Below are 20,030 nucleotides of genomic sequence, written 5' to 3'. Positions count from 1 at the left end.
TAAGGAAGAACTATCACTTCTCCCCACTTTTGTTTATTCAGTTATTTATAATCAGTATGAATTCACAGATATTTTATTGTTTGGGTTATAATCCACACTACTGTTTTTGTTGTTCAAATTATTTCCATTTTGTCCAAAAGGAGCACTCTATTTAGTTCCCGTATCCTTTCACTATGGCCCTGTCCTCTGGAGTACTTCCTTAACATCTGGCACCACAATATATGCTCCCTCATCCTGTATTTTCCCTACACCAGTTCTGGAATTAACCAGTTCTCCAAAGAGCCCTGGGTCTCTTAATTGCAGAATGGTATTCAGAAGCGAGGTGTGCTCACTCCTACACACGAATCGCTATTTTTAGTCTCCCTAAAAGAACAAAGCAAGAAAATTTATTTACATATACTAACTCCTGTGTATGCACATATCTTTGTATCTGCACAGATATTTTAAAGGACTGTATTATGGGGCGCCTGACTGGCTCAGTCGGTGGAACGTGCATGACTTTTGATCTTGGGGTTATGAGTTCGAGTCCCAAACTGGGTGCAGAGATTACTTAAAAAGAAAATCTTAACAAAATAAAGGACTGTTTTATGTATCACTAAATAGAGGAAAGTTGCTAATTAAACTATGATATACTATTAATTCAAAGTCCTTAGTAGATGTTAAGATGTGAAAAAATATGTACCTTAAAATCAAAATAGAATACAGGTGCTCAGATCATCTCCTGAAAACCTATTCAACCTATAACAAACTTTAAGGTCTCCTTTTATTATTATTTTATTCTGTTGTTGCCACTTGTCCTCATTTCTCTACTCAAAAATAATTTCAACAGCATTTGAACTAAACACAAATTAAGAACCAAGTCCTCATGCCAATGTGTGTGTCTCCGTATCTTCACTATATGGCCCCTCATTAAATGGTAGGTTTGCCTTGTGGCAGAGTATTTAGGAAGCAGAATAACTGAAAAGTCTAGAAATAATAAATGATAAAATACGGATAAATATTTCTTTCAGCTGACTCTACCGTATTTTGTCATTTTATTTTAGGTGTATCAACTGTAAACATCTCAAAGCCGTTCCCTCCTCTTACCTGACTTTTGTTGGCTTGAGTTTTCTACATATATTAGTTGTTTAAATGTGTAGAAGCTATACATTCTCTATTTCTATTCTCCTAATAATTACCTTTAATATAGTCTCCTCTCTCTGTCCATATCTCAGGTGCAAATCTTTTCCATGTTTCTTTCTTATTTTTTTAAATGTTTACTTATTTGAGAGAGAGCGAGAGAGCAAGTGCGTGTGCAAGAGGGAGGGAGAGGAGCAGAATGAGTGGGAGAGAGATTCCCACGCAGGCTCCACGCTTTCAGTGCAGAGCCCAACACACGGCCCAATCTAATAAACAGGGAGATCATGACCTGAGCTGAAATCAAGAGTCAGCTGCTTAGCTGACTGATACACCCAGGCACCTCTCTCTTTTTTAACTTTTAAAAAATTTATTTATTTTGAGAGAGAAAGAGACAGCAGACGCTAGCAGGGGAGGGGCAGAGAGAGGAGGAGAGGATCCCAAGCAGGCTCTAAGCTATCAGCGTGAAGTCTGATGGCGAGGCTGGAACTCCTAACTGTGAGATCATGAACTGACCTGACACAAAGAATCGAATGCTTAACTGACTGAGACACTCTCTTTCTCTTTTTTAAACAGACCTTTATTCAGACTTAAAAGAATGTCTTTGTTCCCTCTGCTAACCAATGGTCTTGAATCATAGTTCTTGCATTTATTCTTCTGCTTCCTGGAGACAGTATAATTTTTAAGAATTCTTCCAGGGAGGATTTCTTGTTGGTCAATTTTGTCTCTGAATATTTGAAATGTTTTTATCTTTTGGCCTTATACTTAAACGATGATAAGTCAGCTAGTAGAAGTCAAAAGTTTCTGTCTTGGAATATTTATGAATTTTTTATTGTCCTTGGTCTATGTTCTGAAAGTTCAAATGCTGTTCAAAACTCAGTCTTTCTTAAATTCTGAGAAATGATTTTGCATTATTTCTTTAGAAAGATCCCAAACACAGGGGAAGGGAAGGAAAAATAAGATTAAAAGAGAGAGGAAAGCAAACCATGAGACTCTTAAATACAGAGAACTGAGGGTTGTTAGAGGGGAGGAGGGTGAGCAGATGGGTTAAATGAGTGATGGATATTAAGGAGGGCACTTGGGATGAGTGTTGGGTTTATTATGTAAGTGATGAATCACTAAATACTACTACTGAAATCATTATTACACTATATGTTAACAAACTTGGATTTAAATAGAATTTAAAAATTAAAAAATAGAATAAAATAAAATAAAAAGGTCCCCCCTTCAGGAGTGCCTAGGTGACTCAGTTGGTTAAGCATCCTGACTCTTGGTTTTAGCTCAGGTCATGATCTTGTGGGTCATGGGATTGAGCCTCTTTGGTGGGAATTTTCTCTCTCTCTCTCTTCCTTCCCTGCTCACACTCTCTCTTAAAACAAATAAATAAACTTTAAAAAAAATTTTAAAGAGTTCCCCTCAATTGTCTCAATCTGAAAATATTATCAGACACTTAGAACTGATGGCTCGGTCTCTATATTTAAGCTTTTTTATCCACACACTTTTCATTTTGCCTTTTACACTACACCTGGGAAAATTTCTCCACTTGGATCTTTCAGAAACTAGGACACCTTTTCTACACATTTACTGAATTCTAAAATTTTGCCAAGTAAGGTTTCTAGTTGACTTTTATGGATATAATTATCTTACTGCATGTCTCTCATGTTATACTTCCTCAAAAATACTGTCCTATTAACGGTTGCTTCAAGTTCTTTGTTTTATTGAGCTTAGCGTCCTCCTTTCACTTTGTGTGTTCATCTTTGTATCTGAAATTATGTTAAGCTGTTGTTGAATATTGCATGTGCTTGCACAGCCTGCTTCTGGGAGGAAATCTGGCAGCTAAGTATACAGCTAGCTTATAATAATAAATTATCAAAGTGAGAATGGAGTAAGGAATCCCAACAGACTACTGGGCAGAATAAGCCCATAGTTAAGTTTTTCTGGTAAATTCTCCCTATTCTTTCCCCTTTGTGTTTCCATGACCTGAGAGCATGATGCTTCTCTTCAATTATAGAACCCATAGCTAGTTACTACTACCATCGGGAAACGACACTTCTAACATTCCCTTTCTGGTCAAGGTCCCTTTTCAATGACACAGAATTATACTCCTAGGCTTGTACACTCCTGAAATGTTTCTACATGTACACAAGGAAATATGTACATAAAAGGTTCCTAATAACACTCTTTATAATAGTAAGAAACTGAGCATCATTACTCAATAGTAGATGGATACATAAATAATGTATCAATATAATGGAAGATTATATCACAGTAAAAATAAATAAACTACTGCTACCCACATTAAAAATAGAATGTTTAGTAAAGCCAAAGAGGAATACATTTAAATGAAAGTAAACCTAGCAAAAACTAAATTTACATCATTTTAGAATACATTCATAGGTATTAGAAAGTATTAACAAAGGAATGATGTCAAATCACAGGATAGGGTTTATCCTTTAGGAAGGATGATCAGGGTCTTGTGAAGTATTAACAATGTTCTATTTTAACCTGGGTGTTGGTACACTTGTGTGTTATCCTTTTAAGTGTATGTCTGTTTTACAGGTTCTTTTGAAAGCATGACACATTTCACCATAAAATAGGAAAGGTTATAGCAGATGCTCAGGTTATAACCCAGAAACAACCAACCATACTCTCTCAAGCTATTGCATTTAACAGCTATGAAATATTTTACCTGGGTGACATACATTATTTTAAACATTCCCATAAGGTTGGGTAAAAATGCACCAGGTAATGTAAAAAGTCTTAATGTCTCAACAGAACATAACTCAGAAGCAGGTTTATTTTGTCTCATTTAGAACAAAGAATGGTGGTTTTAAGATCTTTCAGCATTAGTTTCCTAGGACTGCCGTAACAACATACCACAGACTAGGTGCTTCAACAACAAAAATTAATTTTCTCATAGTTCTAGAGACTCAAAGTCCAAGATCAAGATGTGAGCATCGCCAGTTTCTGGTGAGAGCTCTTCTCCTGGTTTGCAGGATGACCACCTTTTCCAGTGTGTCCTCACATGCCAGAGAGCGTGAGCTCTCTGGTGTCTCTTCTTATAAGGGCATCAATCCTATTGGACTGGGGACCCCACCCTTATGACTTCATTCAGCCTTAGGTACTTCCTTAGAGACCCCATCTCCAAATATAGCCACACTGGTGAATTGGCTAAGACTGGGTAAAAATGTACCAGGTAATGTAAAAGTCTTAATGTCTCAACAGAATGTAACTCAGAAACAGGTTTAGAACAAAGAATGTTTAGAACAAAGAACGGCTTCAACTATGAATTTTGAGAAGACAAAAACATTTGGTCCATAACACGTTCTTAACTCCAGACATTCAATATTTCTTAGATTACCAACATACTGTACATGCAAATTGCCCTGAATAAGAAATTATGGACTCAGGCCACAACTAAAGAGAAATTATGTACTCAGGCCACAACTAAAAAGGAAGAAGCTCAGAAGAAATGCATTCCTCCAGGAAAGAAAGACAGAGGCCAACCCCCATGAGAGAGAGGACTGAGCACTGAAATAAACTTCAGTCACTCTTTCATACCAGGGCTCAACAGTTTTATAAGAAACCTAATTAAGTTTCCCCCTGCCTTATAGATACTAAGAAATAGGAATGGACCAAAAAAAGAGGTAGCTCATTTCTAGGATTTCCATATTTCATTACAGTTGTGAACTATAAAATTCATTTTTCTGTAATCAGGATTATAGGCTAGCCCACAAAAAGCCTTCAACCATAAAGTAGCTGAATTCATATAGAATGGCCTGGATTGATTTTACGTAAATCACGTTAGCCTTTTTCAATTTCTTCAACTGTCAACCATAAGCTAAATCTTCTGTGGGAGTCTATAAATAATGTCACGGTTTTCATGTGTAAGTGTATGGTATTTATAAAATGCCTACAGAAAAAATGCTTTTTGACATTAAAAAAAAATCTCACAAATCTACCAATAAAAGATAATTTAAGAAATACATTGTCATCAACTAACCTTCTTCTGTTGCGTGCAGGTGTGTTGCATCTTTCCCCTGAGAAGTGATGTTGGTTTGATCGAACCGAAGGGGGCTGCCTATTTGATGTCATCTCCCATGGTCGCATTGGTGGTGAGGGAGCTGGTGATGCTGATGTATAATCAAAGACTGAATGAGAGAGGCGCTGTCTCTTGGGACTCGGACTATCTTCACTCTGCCAATGCAACAAAATGAATCAACTTAATGAGACCTTTTAAGGATTTTGCATTACTATATACGCATAGGCGTTTAAATATATTTATCTTAAAGACTGAAGGAGGGGGAAATATGCTGTCAACCCAAATTAAAATTTTAAGGAAAAAAAGATCCTGAATAGGGGAAGGGAGATGCACAGTAAACATCAAATCAAGAGTAAAATCTGCTTCTTAAAAGTCATCATAAAACTCACAGACATTTAAGATGCACAACAAGGCAATAAACAATTGTATGGAACTTGACCATTTATTTAAAACCCCAAACCAATTAAGAAGTTCCTCTATGTTCACCCATCAGTTAAGTTATGCTTTTAAGGATCAATTCTCATTTGAAAGATCAGCTGACGAGGTGGTACAATTTTAGTAGGCCCTTGACTTAATTCGAAATAACACCATTCTGCTTCTTTATTCCTACTGTTTAAGGCCACTAATTTTCTTTAATAAGGGTTAGAGGACTAAAATAACATTTATATGAAACAGATAAAGAGTCAACTGATCTAGATCTCTTGTTCTTAACTAGAACATTATAGCATTTTGAGGAAGACATGGAGTACCAGGTAAATCATGGGAGTGGTGGATAATTCAAAACCTGTACCTATTACTACACACTTGGGTTTTCAAGGATCATAGCATTACTATCTATAAAATTGGTATGAATCTCTTAGTTGAATTCATAACTCTCTAAGATCTCCATATAATTCAATTTTCCCATCCAGTCTCACAGAAACTATCAAAATTTCGAATTAACCAAATGTCTGATGAAGCCTATGTATTTTCTAAGAGAACCTCTGTTATCTCAAATCTACTCCTTCAAGTTCTAATTACTTGGGCATTAGAGCACTTTTGGTTGCAAAATAATTGGTGCCTGCTGCCAGCACAAAAAAATCAGAATATCAGCAAAAGAGTATATGAGGCTACAATAATACAACATTAAATGTTAAGAGATAAGACAGAACTCGTTAGCTGATAAAAATAAAGCAAATTGCTAAATGGTTCCTATTGATCATTCCACATTATTAGGCAGAGGTATTCCAAAAACCATGTCATTGTTTTTTCTATACTTAAGAATGTTAAAATTCAGGGTGTCTGGGTGGCTCAGTCGGTTAAACATTTGACACTTGATCTCAGCTAAAGTCAGGATTTCACGGTCTGTGAGACTGAGTCCTGAGTCGGGGTCTGCACTGACAGTGTGAAGACTGCTTGGAATTCTCTCTTTGCCCTTCCCTGGCTCGTGCGTGCAGGTTCTCTCTCTCTCTCTCAAAATAAATAAACAAACTTTAAAAAAGGATAATTGAAATTTGTCGTTAAAATAGTAAATAGTTTTCAGAACCATAAAGGAACCCCTTATTTCCTCCCTAGAATTAATGGTGCTTGCTATATTAAAAGCATGCTTGTTTTTACCCTCTGATTTTAAGAAAATCACTTATGTTCTGATAACCCTAAAACCTAAAAAATAACCAATGAAATGTAGATATTTTGATTAAAACAAAACAGCAGAAAGACCTGGCAAAGCCATACATGAACTACATAGATGCACTAAAAAGAAGTGATCTCCAGTAGGTCAAACAAATTTGACTAGCATTGTCTTTTTTTTTAACTACCAAAATGCTAGTAACCAATCATGAGCATTTGCTTTCATATACATATCCTCTACTGCGAAGCTTAATCCAAGCTATGATACGGACTTTGAATTCTAAAAAGTCACTGTCCAAAATGGAGGGGAATGGTGCAGACCCACAAAAACAAACTGCAAATGCATTGTTTTTAAGAGATAAGGTGACTGGGAAAGTTCTCTATCTCTTCTCTTTGTGCTGTGATAGATTCACATTAGTGAAAAAGGGGAGTCAAAGAATAGGAAGTGGAGGGAAGTGAGCTATTCATTATTACTATGGTAATAAATCCTTTTTTACTCAAAGTAATAGAAAACCAAAATGGATATTTAAAGACCAGGAAATATTAAAACGTTTACTGTGTGTATATATATATACACACAACATGATTTCATCACATTCCTCATCAATTTTTAGTACTCTAAGCAACTCCAAAAATATCCTCAGTTTCCAGAAAAGGGAAGTGGGAATAACCTACAAAGAAACAAGAATTAGATTAGCATTAGACTTCCCTCAGAAAACAAAAGATGCTAAAAATGCTGAGGGAAAATACTGAACCTGAAATTTTATACTCCAACCTATTAATCTAGTGTGAAGATAAAACAAAGACTTGTCAGATGTATAAAGATTCAAAGTTGGTTCTCAAAGATCCTTTCAAAAATTTTTACTTGATTGTTTTTATATGTGCACACATGTGTGCTCTCTTTTACTTGGGACACACACACACACACACACACACACACACAATCCAATAAACAGTAATAGTAACTGAGAAGTGCAATGAAAAGAAATCTCAGGACAATGGCAGTACAGGTCTGAAAAGTAATTATTCCAATTAGAACAAGCTAGAGGACTCCAAGAAATATGCTCTAAATAATATGGATTCAAAAATAGTATGATTGAGAACTTAGAAATTCTTATAAAACTTAAGCACATAGCTTCTCTGTCATGGGAAGTATAAAAGGTAACCAGGGGTGCTTGGGTGGCTCAGGCAGTTAAGCATTGGATTTTGGCTTAGGTCACGATCTTGCAGCTCCTGGGTTTGAGCCTCATGTGAGGCTCTGTGCTGACAGTTCAGAGCCTGGAGTCTGCTGTGGATTCTGTGTCTCCCTTTCTCTCTGCTCCCTCCCCTGTCCACACTCTGTCTCCTTCTCTCCGAAATAAAAAATAAACATCAAAAACATTGTTTTAAAGGTAACCAGAGTCTAGAAAAAACAAATCCATATCATTTTGTCACCTAAAGCATGTGTTGAGTAGAACAGGTAGAAAATTACACCCTCTCCTCCATGGGCCAACATACCACTTAGTCCTGCAATGACTACAAAAGATACTCCTGACACTATGGGGTGTGTTTACTGGTTTTCAATTTTATAATCAACCTACAAAGCATGAAAGCACTGTAGTTACAGAAAAAAAAAATGTAAGTATTGTAAACTTTGATAAATTAACTACAAAGACTTCTGTTTTGCCAAAATCATGAATAAATATGAAAATCCTAATAGAAGCACTTAGAAATAATGGCTTAAATACAACAAAAATATTTTTGAAGTTTATTTATATTGAGAGAGATCGAGAAAGAGCAAGTGTGCAAGTGGGGAGAGGGAGAGAAAGAGAGGACAGAGAATCCCAAGCAGGCTCCATGCTGTCAGCAGAGTCAGATGCAGGGCTCAAACTCATGTACCGAACCGTGAGATCATGACTGGAGCAAAATCAAGGGTCAGATTGCTTACCCAGACTGAGCCACCCAGGCGCCCCAACAAAAATAGTTTTTTCTGTTAAAAATTTTTTAAAAATGTTTATTTATTTTTGAGAGAGAGAGAGACAGAACATGAGCAGGGGAGGGGCAGAGAACTAGGGAGACAGAATCCGAAGCAGGCTCCAGGCTCTGAACTGTCAGTACAGGGCCCAAAGTGGGGCTCAAACTCATAAATGTGAGATCATGACCTGAGCTAAAGTCGGATACTTAACCGACTTAACCTTAAACCTAGGGGTCAAGGGAGGCAAGAGTGTTAAACAACTGATAAAATGAACTACACTTTATTAACACCAAATCACCTTTTGAAGGATTCTTAATGTTTATTTTTGAGAGAGGGAGAGAGACAGAGCACAAGTGGGGGAGGGGCAGAGAGAGAGGGAGACACAGAATCCGAAGCAGGCTTCAGGCTCTGAGCTGTTAGCACAGAGCTCGACACGGGGATCAAACTCATGAACTGCGAGATCATGACCTAAACTGATGTCAGATGCTTAACCAACTGAGCCACCCAAGCGCCCCGACACCAAATGATCTGTATAACCAAAACATCGTCATTAGAAGTGAAAACCCCAGAGACATAAAAATGCATTCCATGATTCCAAAAGCAAATCTAAAGTCATTTAACACAAAATGTTACACTAAAAAAGTGTACACATGCAACACATATGCATGCATATATACACATATTCTTTGATATTTTATATACTTATATATATATTTATATATCTCAATCAGCAAGTCTTGAAGGTAAAGGGAGATCCTGTGGAGACAAACTTTTCCCAAAGTGGAAACAGATTCCAAGTTGTAGATAAAAACTGGAGACTGAAATGTGCCTCAGACTTCAGCAACCAGTAGTGAGCCTCAAGGACTTCCTTCTCAAAGTAGCAAGGGGGCAATTGGGAGGGGCAGGGCAGGCAGGGGTACAACTCCCCAATAATTTGGTCCTTTCCCTCCACTCATCATTCAAGACTATTCATTCTCTCTTATAAGTAAGTACAGCATGATTTAAGAGTCCCCATTTCTGAAGTGCCTGAGTGGCTTGGTTGGTTAAGTGTCCAACTCTTGATTTTGGTTCAGGTCATTATCTCATGGTTTGGGAGTTTGTGGAACCTACTTGGGATTCTGTCTCTGCCTCTCCGTCTCTCTCAAACTTAAAAAAAAAAAAAAAAAAGAGTCCCCAATTTTTTTTTTAAACTCCCAGACTTTCTCTACTTGCCTTAACTATCATTGGCAAAAGATAAAATTTTTCATTTCACAGTTAAAAAATAAATGCTAAATTTAAATGGCCCAGAGAGAGAAAACACTTACTAAATTCCATTCATTTAATAGATACGAAAGTACTTAAGAAACTAAAACTTTCCATATAAAACAAGTTGGTAATAAAGAATAACCATCAAGGCAGACCCTTTTGTTTTGTTTTGCAAAGGAAGGATATAAGCAGGGAAAGGCAGGAAATTAACAATGTATATTTGAATCACACAATATAGCTTAAAAAATGACCTCTAAATATTCTCTCATTTAATTCTCCACAATCTAAAGTCTTTGCTTAAACTATATCCAGATTAAGGTAATGTGTTTCTATTAGTCAAGATGAACCAAAGACAACTGAATGATTACACTGCCCTTGAACTATACAATATATACCTGTTTCACATAATTCACATTGGACTTTTTTAAATTTTTTAACGTATAGCTCTGATATTCCTCAGCTCAAAAGATTTCAGAATAAAATTTAAACTCATAACCAGACTAAGAGTACATCTTCCTAGGAGGTTATCTTACTTGTAGCTATGGAGGGGAAAGCGGCTTTGAATAGTGTACTTTCAAAAGCATATATTTAAAAAAAATCAGAACTTCTGCCTTTTTATATGGTCCAAGTTTGTGTATCTTCATGAAATATGTGTAGTGAATGCCTGGTAAGGAATCCAGTCATATAGCACTGCAGTCCTATCATAATGAATAGAATTCAGTATTGCGTGAAAAATATGTTACTACCATTGGCCATAACTGCTAGTCCAGCAGTGGTGTCCTGGGTTTAGGGAGGCCTACATGGCTAATTTTTTAAGAACATACTAATGACCTTATGCCATATTTTTTCTTAATTTTTAATTACACAACACATCATTGGTTCACAAAAACAGATTTACCTTGATGCTGTAATGTTTTCAAATGGTATGTTAGGTCAACCAAAGACTAGATTTTATGCATCATGAATCTCTGACTGTAATAATTTTAAGCTGTAAACACAAATCAATGGTTAAAATAAAAAATCTTTCATATAAATATGAAACCAGCGAAAACAGAGAAGATATTAATAACAGCCTGAAATCAAGGAATCAGTCTGAGATAACCAGGTGGAGTTGTTCTGCAGACAGCTCAAGTCTAGAGACCAGAAATTTAAGGACTTTTTGGTATATAGATAGATGGTAGGTTAATGAAGGTACAGACATGGAGAAAATTTCCCTCCAAAATTACACAGTGAAAAGGATGGCCAATATTGAACTCTAAAAAATATTTTATGCCGAGTAGTTGATGAGAGAGTGGAGTGTGGTGATAGAAGGCAGTGGAATGGAGAGTTAAGGATTCAAATGAAAGGTCAAGCAAGTTGGGGAGTGAAAAACAGTCATTGTGTTTAACAACAAGGAGCTCAGTGACATGGAATTATTTCTTTGTAATACGATTTAGTATCTATTATGGCATATTGCCCCCTCGCAATTTTAAAAAAAGGTTTTTTTCCTCTGCCTTTTCTTTGAAAGTCTTATGAATTTAGGATAACTCTATACGGTTTCTAAAAATCATAAAATTCTGATAATTTGGCTGGATTTTTTACTGTCTATAAATTTGTTGAGGAGATATTTTTTATCATAATTAGTCTTCTCTTTCAGAAACCTAGTCTATTTCTCTGTGTATTAATCATGAAAATTTCAATCCCCTAACTAACTTCTGTAAATTTACAAAATAAAGTATCAGACAGCTATCATTATCATACAGGCATACTCCCTTGAAATCAAGGGTTGTGCTAGACATGAAATCTACATTCCCTACAATGTATCTGTTTTATGAAAGCCGACTACCTACAATTCAATTTTAAAACTGTAAGGGGCTGAGAGAGATAAGAGGGAGTTTTGGGGGGAGTTGAAACTGTTCTATTATCTTGTGATGGTGGTTCCACATCTGTATGTATTCATCAGAAGTCACAGGCCTGTACCCCAAAAGGGTGAGTTTTACTCTATGTTAATTATACCTTAATTTTAAATTTCTAAAACAATTATAGTGGGTACCTTTGATTCTAATGTTAAATACAGACTTATTTTTATAGAGGTGCAAATATGCCTATACCTGTATCTCTTTTGTAGGAAAACTCAGACTGACACATACACAAAGTCATAATTTCACAGAAATTAAAATATCAACTCAATGTATACCAGGAAAAGCATACAAGAATATTCACGGAGGGGCACCTGGGTGGCTCAGTCGGTTAAGCGTCCAACTTCGGCTCAGGTCATGATCTCACGGTTCATGGGTTCGAGCTCCGCGTCAGGCTCTGTGAGACAGCTAGCTCAGAGCCTGGAGCCTGCTTCGGATTCTGTATCTCCCTCTCTCTCTGACCCTCCCCTGCTCATGCTCGCTCTCTCGCTCTCAGAAATAAATTAAAAAATAAAAAAGAATATTCACGGCAACACTGCTTGTGAGAACAGTAAAAACTGGAAACTACTGGAAATGTTGATCAAAAAGAGAGGGAATAAACTACAGCATATTCATATAAATGAAACACTAAAAGGAAAGTGAATCAACTACATGGCCACATGCATCATATCATATAAAGTATGATACCATTTATATTAAGTTCACAAACTAAACAGTATAGTGATACTGTCTGAAGGATACTGGATGTGGTAAAACCACACAGAGAAGCAAAGGGGTACTAAACACAAATTTCAGAGTTTTACCCAAGGCACGGATATATGGAAGGTCATATAAAGACTTCAAAAGTATTGTTAATGGCTGACTTCTGAAGATGAATGGTGGTTTTTTCTAAACTATACATGTGTCTGCTTTATACATTATAACTTTTATATATGAAATTTTTCATAATTTTAAAAATTAAAAGAACCTGCAAAATTTGAAAGATTTTGACTAAAACAAGCAAGTAAAAGAGGAGAAAATACAAAAGTTTTTTTTTTTTTAATATTTTTATTTATTTCTAGGAGAGAGAGAGAGAGAAGAGAGACAGCGCGAGCAGGGGAGGGTCAGAGAGAGAGGAAGTCACAGACTGAAACAGGCTCCAGGCTCCGAGCTGGCAGTCAGCACAGAGCCCAACGCGGGGCTCGAACCCACAAACCGCAAGATCATGACCTAAGCGAAAGTCGGCCGCTTAACCGACTAAGCCACCCAGGCGCCCCGAAAATACAAAAGTTTTTAAGAAACAAGACAGTGACAAAACTGATAAAGAGTGGAGATGAATAACAAATATAGCCCAAAAACAGGATGAGATTTTTGTTCAGAGGACTGGTGGCTGGAAGCAAAGCCCCAGGGAATAGTGAACACTTCTATGTGCTCTATAACCATCCCACTTACTAGATACATACTCAATCCCCACGTATGGAGTGGGAAAAATCAACAGTTCTTTTTTACTCCTACACAAGGCTGAAGGGAAAATGATGTCTTCCAAAAAGAGACTAGCTAGTTTCAGCTAGGATAAGGATACTTCAAGAAAAAAAATGCAAGAAGTAGGTGAGTCTGTTTAAAATGGAGTGTTCCAAAGGAAAGGAAAAGTAGAAAAGGCTGGGAGGGAAGGAACTTGGGGGAAAGCCAAGAAAACATAACACATTAAAAGAATAACTCTGTGAGGGTAAGAAATGGGTAGATTTCTCCCTTTTTATGGAAACTACATTTTCTAAGGTAGAGAAAAACAAAACTGGAACAAGAAATCACACTCCGTTTTATCAGAATTAGTTGAAGGTATCTGACAGTATCTCAAAGGGGATGTGAGAAGGATTTACTTTGTTTTATGCAGAATAGTGGTAGGCCAAAAAATGAGCAGAGTTCTCTGGGAGCCAAGTACACTGAAGGCCTTGTTTTAAAGTTAGAAAAAAGTAAGATTTACATTTAGAGATATAAATAAAAATTTAACAATAATATCTTTCACCTTTCTGTAACACTCAAATGGAATCGACTTTTTGTTTTGTTTTTAAAACGTGTGTTTAAATTTACTGCATTTGCCAGTAACTCCTTGAGTTTAAAGTTAATACTGACTTAATGCCTGAAGACACAAAAGAGGTATGGAAAACAAAGAAAGTATCATATAACTACTTATTGGTGGCAGCAGTGAAGGTACTAAGTCAATTTCCTCCTTAGCTATACTCGTTTGCTATCAAGCTACTGCAGACCAACTGTATCAACAGCAGTAGTCAATAAGCTGTTTAATTCAAATACAGATCTATGTCTCTTTAACATATGCTACACGATGTTTACAGAAATACTTGTTGATTTCTAAAGGTGGTATGCTATAGTAGACAAAAAATAACAAAAGGTGGGTTTGAGTATCTGCTCTGCCAATAACTATGTAATGGGGCATCTCAAGAGTTTTTTCTGAGCCTATTTCTTCATGTAGAAAATCATCTGTGACTGGTTTGTTGTTAGGAGGATTAAAAACAAAGGAGACAATACATGCGAAGCAGAGAACCTGGCACAAATTCCAAGGAATATCAGAATGCAGAGCCTTGGATCACCTACAAAGCTGTTCACAGAAATTTCACATCTCCAATTTAATGTATCACAAACATCTCTCTTCCCGAACTAGTCCTAAGCTCCAACCTACCACTCCCACACAAAAAGAGAATTAGCTGGCTCTATACAAAAATCCAAGCTTTGATTAGCAACTCGTACTACCTCAGATTTATATACACATAAACAAATAACACACCTTGGCCCACAACCCAGAAGTGCAGAAGCAATTCTATGACTAGTTTCCTTTTGGTAATAGTAATACTGACTTCCATTACTAAAACATGCTTCGCTGGGAGTAATGGGTTGTAAATTTAGAAAGTAGCCAGTAATTTATTTGAGCACACCCTAGCAATCTTGTCAATAAACTAATGATAGTCCTTGCCTTAATTTATTATTTTACATATAACAAAAATTTTAATCACATTTTACCTGGAGGTATCAAAAGTGATAGAAAGTTTAAGTAAACATGTTTCTTTCTGAAATCTACATCACTATCAAACTCTAGGCACTAAAGCAAATAAGTAGCAATGGCTTTAAAAAATATCTTGCATGCTTCCATTTTTCCATTCCTACACAATTTCACAGTAGAAGTAGTATCTTTTACTTTCATAAAGAATGTGGCCTATTAGGGCAAGTGATTGAGACCAAAAGATTAAAAAAAAAAAAAAAGAATATTAAGTGGTCAAACAATAAACAGCAGCTCAAGAGAAGACAAACATTCTTCAGAAAAGCGGGCTACGTTATATTGAAGAAGGCCTCCAAGAAGAATACTTATTCTCACATACAATAGAAAATAAGAAGAAGATGTTGAGAATTCTGTTTCAAGCCTTCCTAGAAACAACCTAAAATGTATTGGTGACTTTCAGCCCTATGGAGGGAAAGGGTAAATATATAAGAACCTGGAAGAAAGCTTTGAAGTGAGCATCCTCTTGAACGGTAGTATTCTGATCACTTGGGAGGAGAGGGAACAGGCTCGGAAGTCTCACCCTTTCACAAATCACCTTGTTAGGATGGCCAGGTAGAGGTCCTGAATTGGCCCCGGGAGATATCTGGGAAAAAGAGGGAGAAGAAAAGGATAGTTCATGGCTAGCCGCACCAATGTGGAGAATCACGTCTATGAAGGTCAGTCTGGGTTTTCTAGGAATTTGTGTTAGCAGAGATTGGAAATAAATTAAAAATTAATCTTAAACATCAAAACAAATATAAGGATGGCAAAGGTTGCCTCTGGCAATGGATCTCTTAAAACTTTTTTAAAAGGCAAAACAGCACTGTTCAAAACTGCAAAGTCTTTCCTATGCTTCCCATATAACACCTATTAATATCTTTTCTCTAGGTATTAATTCTAAAACCCTAAAAACCTAAACCATGAAGATAAGACTTCATGTTAAGAAAAACTGACATAAAAGCATATAAAGTATAGAAAGATTTGTGTCCATCTGGGCTATTTTTCATTCTATTTTTTAAATTAACCTCTTATATCATCATGCAAAGAAGATGAGAGATTTCAGAATATTTGGTAGCAAAACTTCTATAGTGACCATAGGTATAAAAAAGAAGAGTGTGCTAACATCTCAGCTCTATTCAACACACACCTAGCAACCTTCTTAAGAATAAAGGATATGATCATAAGCCCCAAAGCAAATGAGTGCATGTTTTAAAGACTGGCCCTTCAACTCATATGTAAATATACTCAAATCTGTAACATTTTAAACCATGGACATCATGAGCGTCACTTGTTCCACTGTGCTGTGGAGTGAACTACCTTTGGGAGTTCAGGTTTGTGAAAGCTCCTTATCCCTACACTGAAGACCATGTGCTTCAAACCATGTGTCTGGTTTTCAGAGTTTCATAGCCTCATTCATTCCCTTACATATAAATGTCTATTCTGTGACAGGCACTTAACCAAGAAGATATGCATGATTTCCTACCTTCAGAAAGTATATGCTATAAAAAGGAAACAAGAGCAAATCACGGTACAATATAGAGTATCATCTTCTATGATGGGCTAGGCACTGGGTGCTACAGAGAGGTAACTGGCAAAAGATAGCAGTGTTGTCAAGACACTGCAGAATGTTCAATATGGCTAGCCAGTACAGAAGTAACCAGAGAGGAAGGCAGAGAGAGTATGAAGTAGCATGCTAATTGTATTAAGAAGACTTCTCCCATCCAAGTAGTAACCAGGCCAGACCCTGCTTAGCTGCCGAAATCAGATGAGATCGGGCACGTTCAGGGTGGTATGGCCATAGACTGTATTAAGAACACTTCTATAATAACCTTCCTTAACCTATTTATTATTTCTAGTCTGCTATGAGCCTGGTAAACAGATAACCAGGCCTGTTCGTAAGACTGAAAACATTCCAAACACCTTCCTAGGAGTGAGAGCATATCACTTGAGGGCAGTAACTTCACAATTTACTACTACTACTACTACTACTACTACAACAACAACAACAACACAGAATGCCTGTGATGACAACAACACAGAATGCCTGTGACATGAGATAAAGTTGGTTTCTGCACCATTAACAAAAATGCGTCAATATTCTTTACCACTATAATGAGGCAAGAAGTGATGAATCAAGGAGTATTTATTATTGCCTCCTGCAAGCCAAGAATTGTTAGGAAAGAAGATAAAGCACGGATAACTTATTCCAGTTAAAAAAAAAAAAAGATGCAAAACAGCCAACCATAGGATAATGTTTTAAATGCCATAATACAGACAAAAATTAGAAGAGGAGGGAGCCCTGAGTTTATCCGAAGACATATAATAGATTTCATAGAAAGAAGTGTATTTCACATTCCTGACTCCTCAATCTAAGAATTTCACCACTTTAAAGCCATTCGCTTCTCAAAACAGTCTGTTTCTTTAAGTTTCATATTCTTTTTGCAATCTTCTTAAGCTTATAATTTGCAAGGTACCTTTGAAGAGTGTTTTAATAAGCTCACTTGCCTTCGACTGTCATAGGTAAAGCAGTCTACATGAGTAGCACTCTTACAGACTGCTACTACAAGTAGCTAGCTTAGTCAACAGAAATCAGAGGGTCAGGTTTCCTCTCCTTAATTCTTTGTTCCTTTGAAAACTTAAGATTTCAGTCCTACTGAAGTAAAAAACAAATCAAACAAAAAACTAGCAAACCTTGCCCATGTGACCACAAATTAATGATTTTCAAGCATATTCCTCTCCTACCCACAACAATTTCCTTTGGTCAGAAGCTCCACTGGTCTATCAAGAGGGAGAACAAACAATATAATGGAGTAAAGGTATATTCAAATGCTGTGGTTACTAAAGACCCAGGACAAAATGTTAAGATGGGCTTGAAACCAGGTGCACTCACTGGGTAAGATAAAATCACATATAATTATTTTGTATGTTCATGTGAGGCAGAATTCTAGAAGGCCTCAAGATTCCCACCTCTGGTATACATCTCCCATATAATCCACTCCTCCATGGTGTGTAGGCAGGACTGTAGAGTGGATTTCATTTCCATGGTTAGCTTAAACTATATAACCTAATGATATGAACCCCTTCACAGAAGTGAAGGGATTTTCAGTGAATTAAGATCCCAAGTCAGTTGATTTTAAGTTAATCAAGGCAGTCCCGTTAGAGAAAACTCTTAAAAAAGCAACCGACCCTTCCTAAAGAGATTCTCCTCCCAACTCTGCCGACAACTGCTATGTTGTCAGAAGGCATATGACGAGGGCCATGTGGTAGACAGGAGGGTACCTCTAGGAGCTGGGTTCACCAGTTGATTGCTAACAAGAAAATGCCATATTGAACCAACAGCCACTGAGCTTGGAAGAGGACATCAAACCTCTGATGACATCATGGAACTAGTCAAGTAAGACTCTGCACAGAGGGCCCTGCAGCTAACCCATGATTTCTGACCCATGTACCCCATGAGATAATAGATTTGTGTTTTAAACTACTGAATGTGAGGTAATTTGTAACATACAATTGAAAACTAAGATGACATATTTGTATCAAACAGAAATTGTAGCACACCTTAAGTTTCTTCTCCAGAATTTAACTGTACTAATTTGATGAAAGATACAAATTAAGACATTTTTATCTAAGCAATATAGCAGTTTTTAAAACCTCAACCTGGTAATAGCTAACTTCATGCTAGGAACTAAACTGGGCTCTCTGATCTTCACACACTGCAAGTTAGGGTTAACTGACTTGCTTTAAGTCACATATTTCATAAATACCAGAGCCATAATTTGAAGCTAAGTCTATCTGGCTCTGAAGTTCATGTTCAACCCACTAAAACACTTCATAGTTTAAGGATCTTATAAGTAACATTTTCTTTGTAATCTAATTGAATTAGCAAATAACTATTCCATAAAGTCTATTTAAAGTTATTTTAAGTATTCAAAAAGTAAATGTTTCCTTGCAAACTCTCTCTGACTAACTTTACACTACTTCCCTACCTTTTCCTCAGTTGAAATTACTTATGGTGTACTGTATCTAGAAGCTGATACAATTCTATTTTTCTCCAATCTGGCAACTGTTGAACATTATAAAGATACAGTAACTTCGGTCTTCTCTCAGGATGCAACCCATGTTTTAAAAAGTCCTGCCAAGAAAACATTGCAACTCCCTATACTTCTCATCTTTAATGTTTATTTACATGTAACTATATAACTAAATTTACCCAGCATAACTGAGAAAAGTACCTGTTTCACAAGCCTAAGTTACACAAAGCAGTTTAACCTTTTAAGCACCAATACAATATGATTTTAGGCCATCTTCTCTTTAATATGGCCTTTCGTTGTGTGATAAACCATAATATAACCCACTATTTAACATGTGTCTTGAAGAGTGTGATTATCAGTTATCATGCTAAAAATAACATAGGACTTAGGTCCAGATGTTGTCCCTTAACTTGCTTCCTCCAAAATCGATTCTGATGACAGCTTCCTTCTTCATTCATTCACATTTTTCTTATAAAGGTGTGGTAGAGGATATGCAGGTACATGACTTCTAGGTCAGCATTAAAATAATCTACTTTCTTCAAAATAAATTGGCGCAAAATAAATTGTCCCTTCAAAGGCCCAAATATTCTCCAAAACAGCCACATTACTCTCCAGGGAAAAAAAAAACAAAAACAAAAAAAACCTGTTCACTGTTACTAACAGCATACCAACTGGTCAAAAGCACTCAAATCACAACCTAATAGAAGGGGGAAAACCAAACCAAACCAAACGATAAAAAGTCAAGTGCTTATTGTTGACCCCACCAAGTCTTTTACTTCTTCCTCAAAGTGCAAGACTGGGTACTAAAAAATGAAAAGGTCAAATCTAAATGATCTAAAAATACACATATTCTCACTGCTTCCATGATGGCAAATGTTAATCTCCTGGAAAGTAATCAGGTAGACCTTACCAACTATTTGAACAATTTGAATCAGTAATCTTTCAACTGACAAATTCCCAGGTTATAATCTAAAACATGGGAATACCCCCAAATATGGGAGAACCCACATGCACACATATGTTCATCACAGTACAGCAACAATTTAAAAGGAAACTAGAAGTAACCTAAATGTTTAACAAGTATTTGCTAAATAAAATAAAATAATGG

The 20,030-nt window shown here is 36.5% G+C and overlaps 1 protein-coding gene across 8 annotated transcripts in view; it reads right to left on the bottom strand.

Moving 5' to 3' along the window:
* Positions 1-20,030, bottom strand: part of RNF38 (ring finger protein 38) — a 127,915-nt gene that overhangs the window by 18,965 nt on the left and 88,920 nt on the right. For 4 of the 8 annotated variants that reach the window (XM_039234778.1, XM_039234782.1, XM_039234783.1 and 1 more), the window contains one exon: positions 5,120-5,313. In XM_039234778.1, coding sequence (XP_039090709.1) covers positions 5,120-5,313 — 194 coding nt within the window. Of the gene's footprint in view, positions 1-5,119; positions 5,314-15,345; positions 15,496-20,030 lie in introns of all 8 variants that reach the window. The other 4 variants (XM_039234776.1, XM_039234780.1, XM_039234779.1 and 1 more) reach the window with 2 other exon arrangements.

The sequence above is a fragment of the Hyaena hyaena genome, unplaced genomic scaffold, assembly GCF_003009895.1.
Source record: "Hyaena hyaena isolate Hyena2069 unplaced genomic scaffold, ASM300989v1 scaffold_93, whole genome shotgun sequence".
In the NCBI taxonomy this organism is placed as follows: Eukaryota; Metazoa; Chordata; class Mammalia; order Carnivora; family Hyaenidae; genus Hyaena; species Hyaena hyaena.
This window is presented reverse-complemented; position numbering and strand designations above follow the sequence as displayed.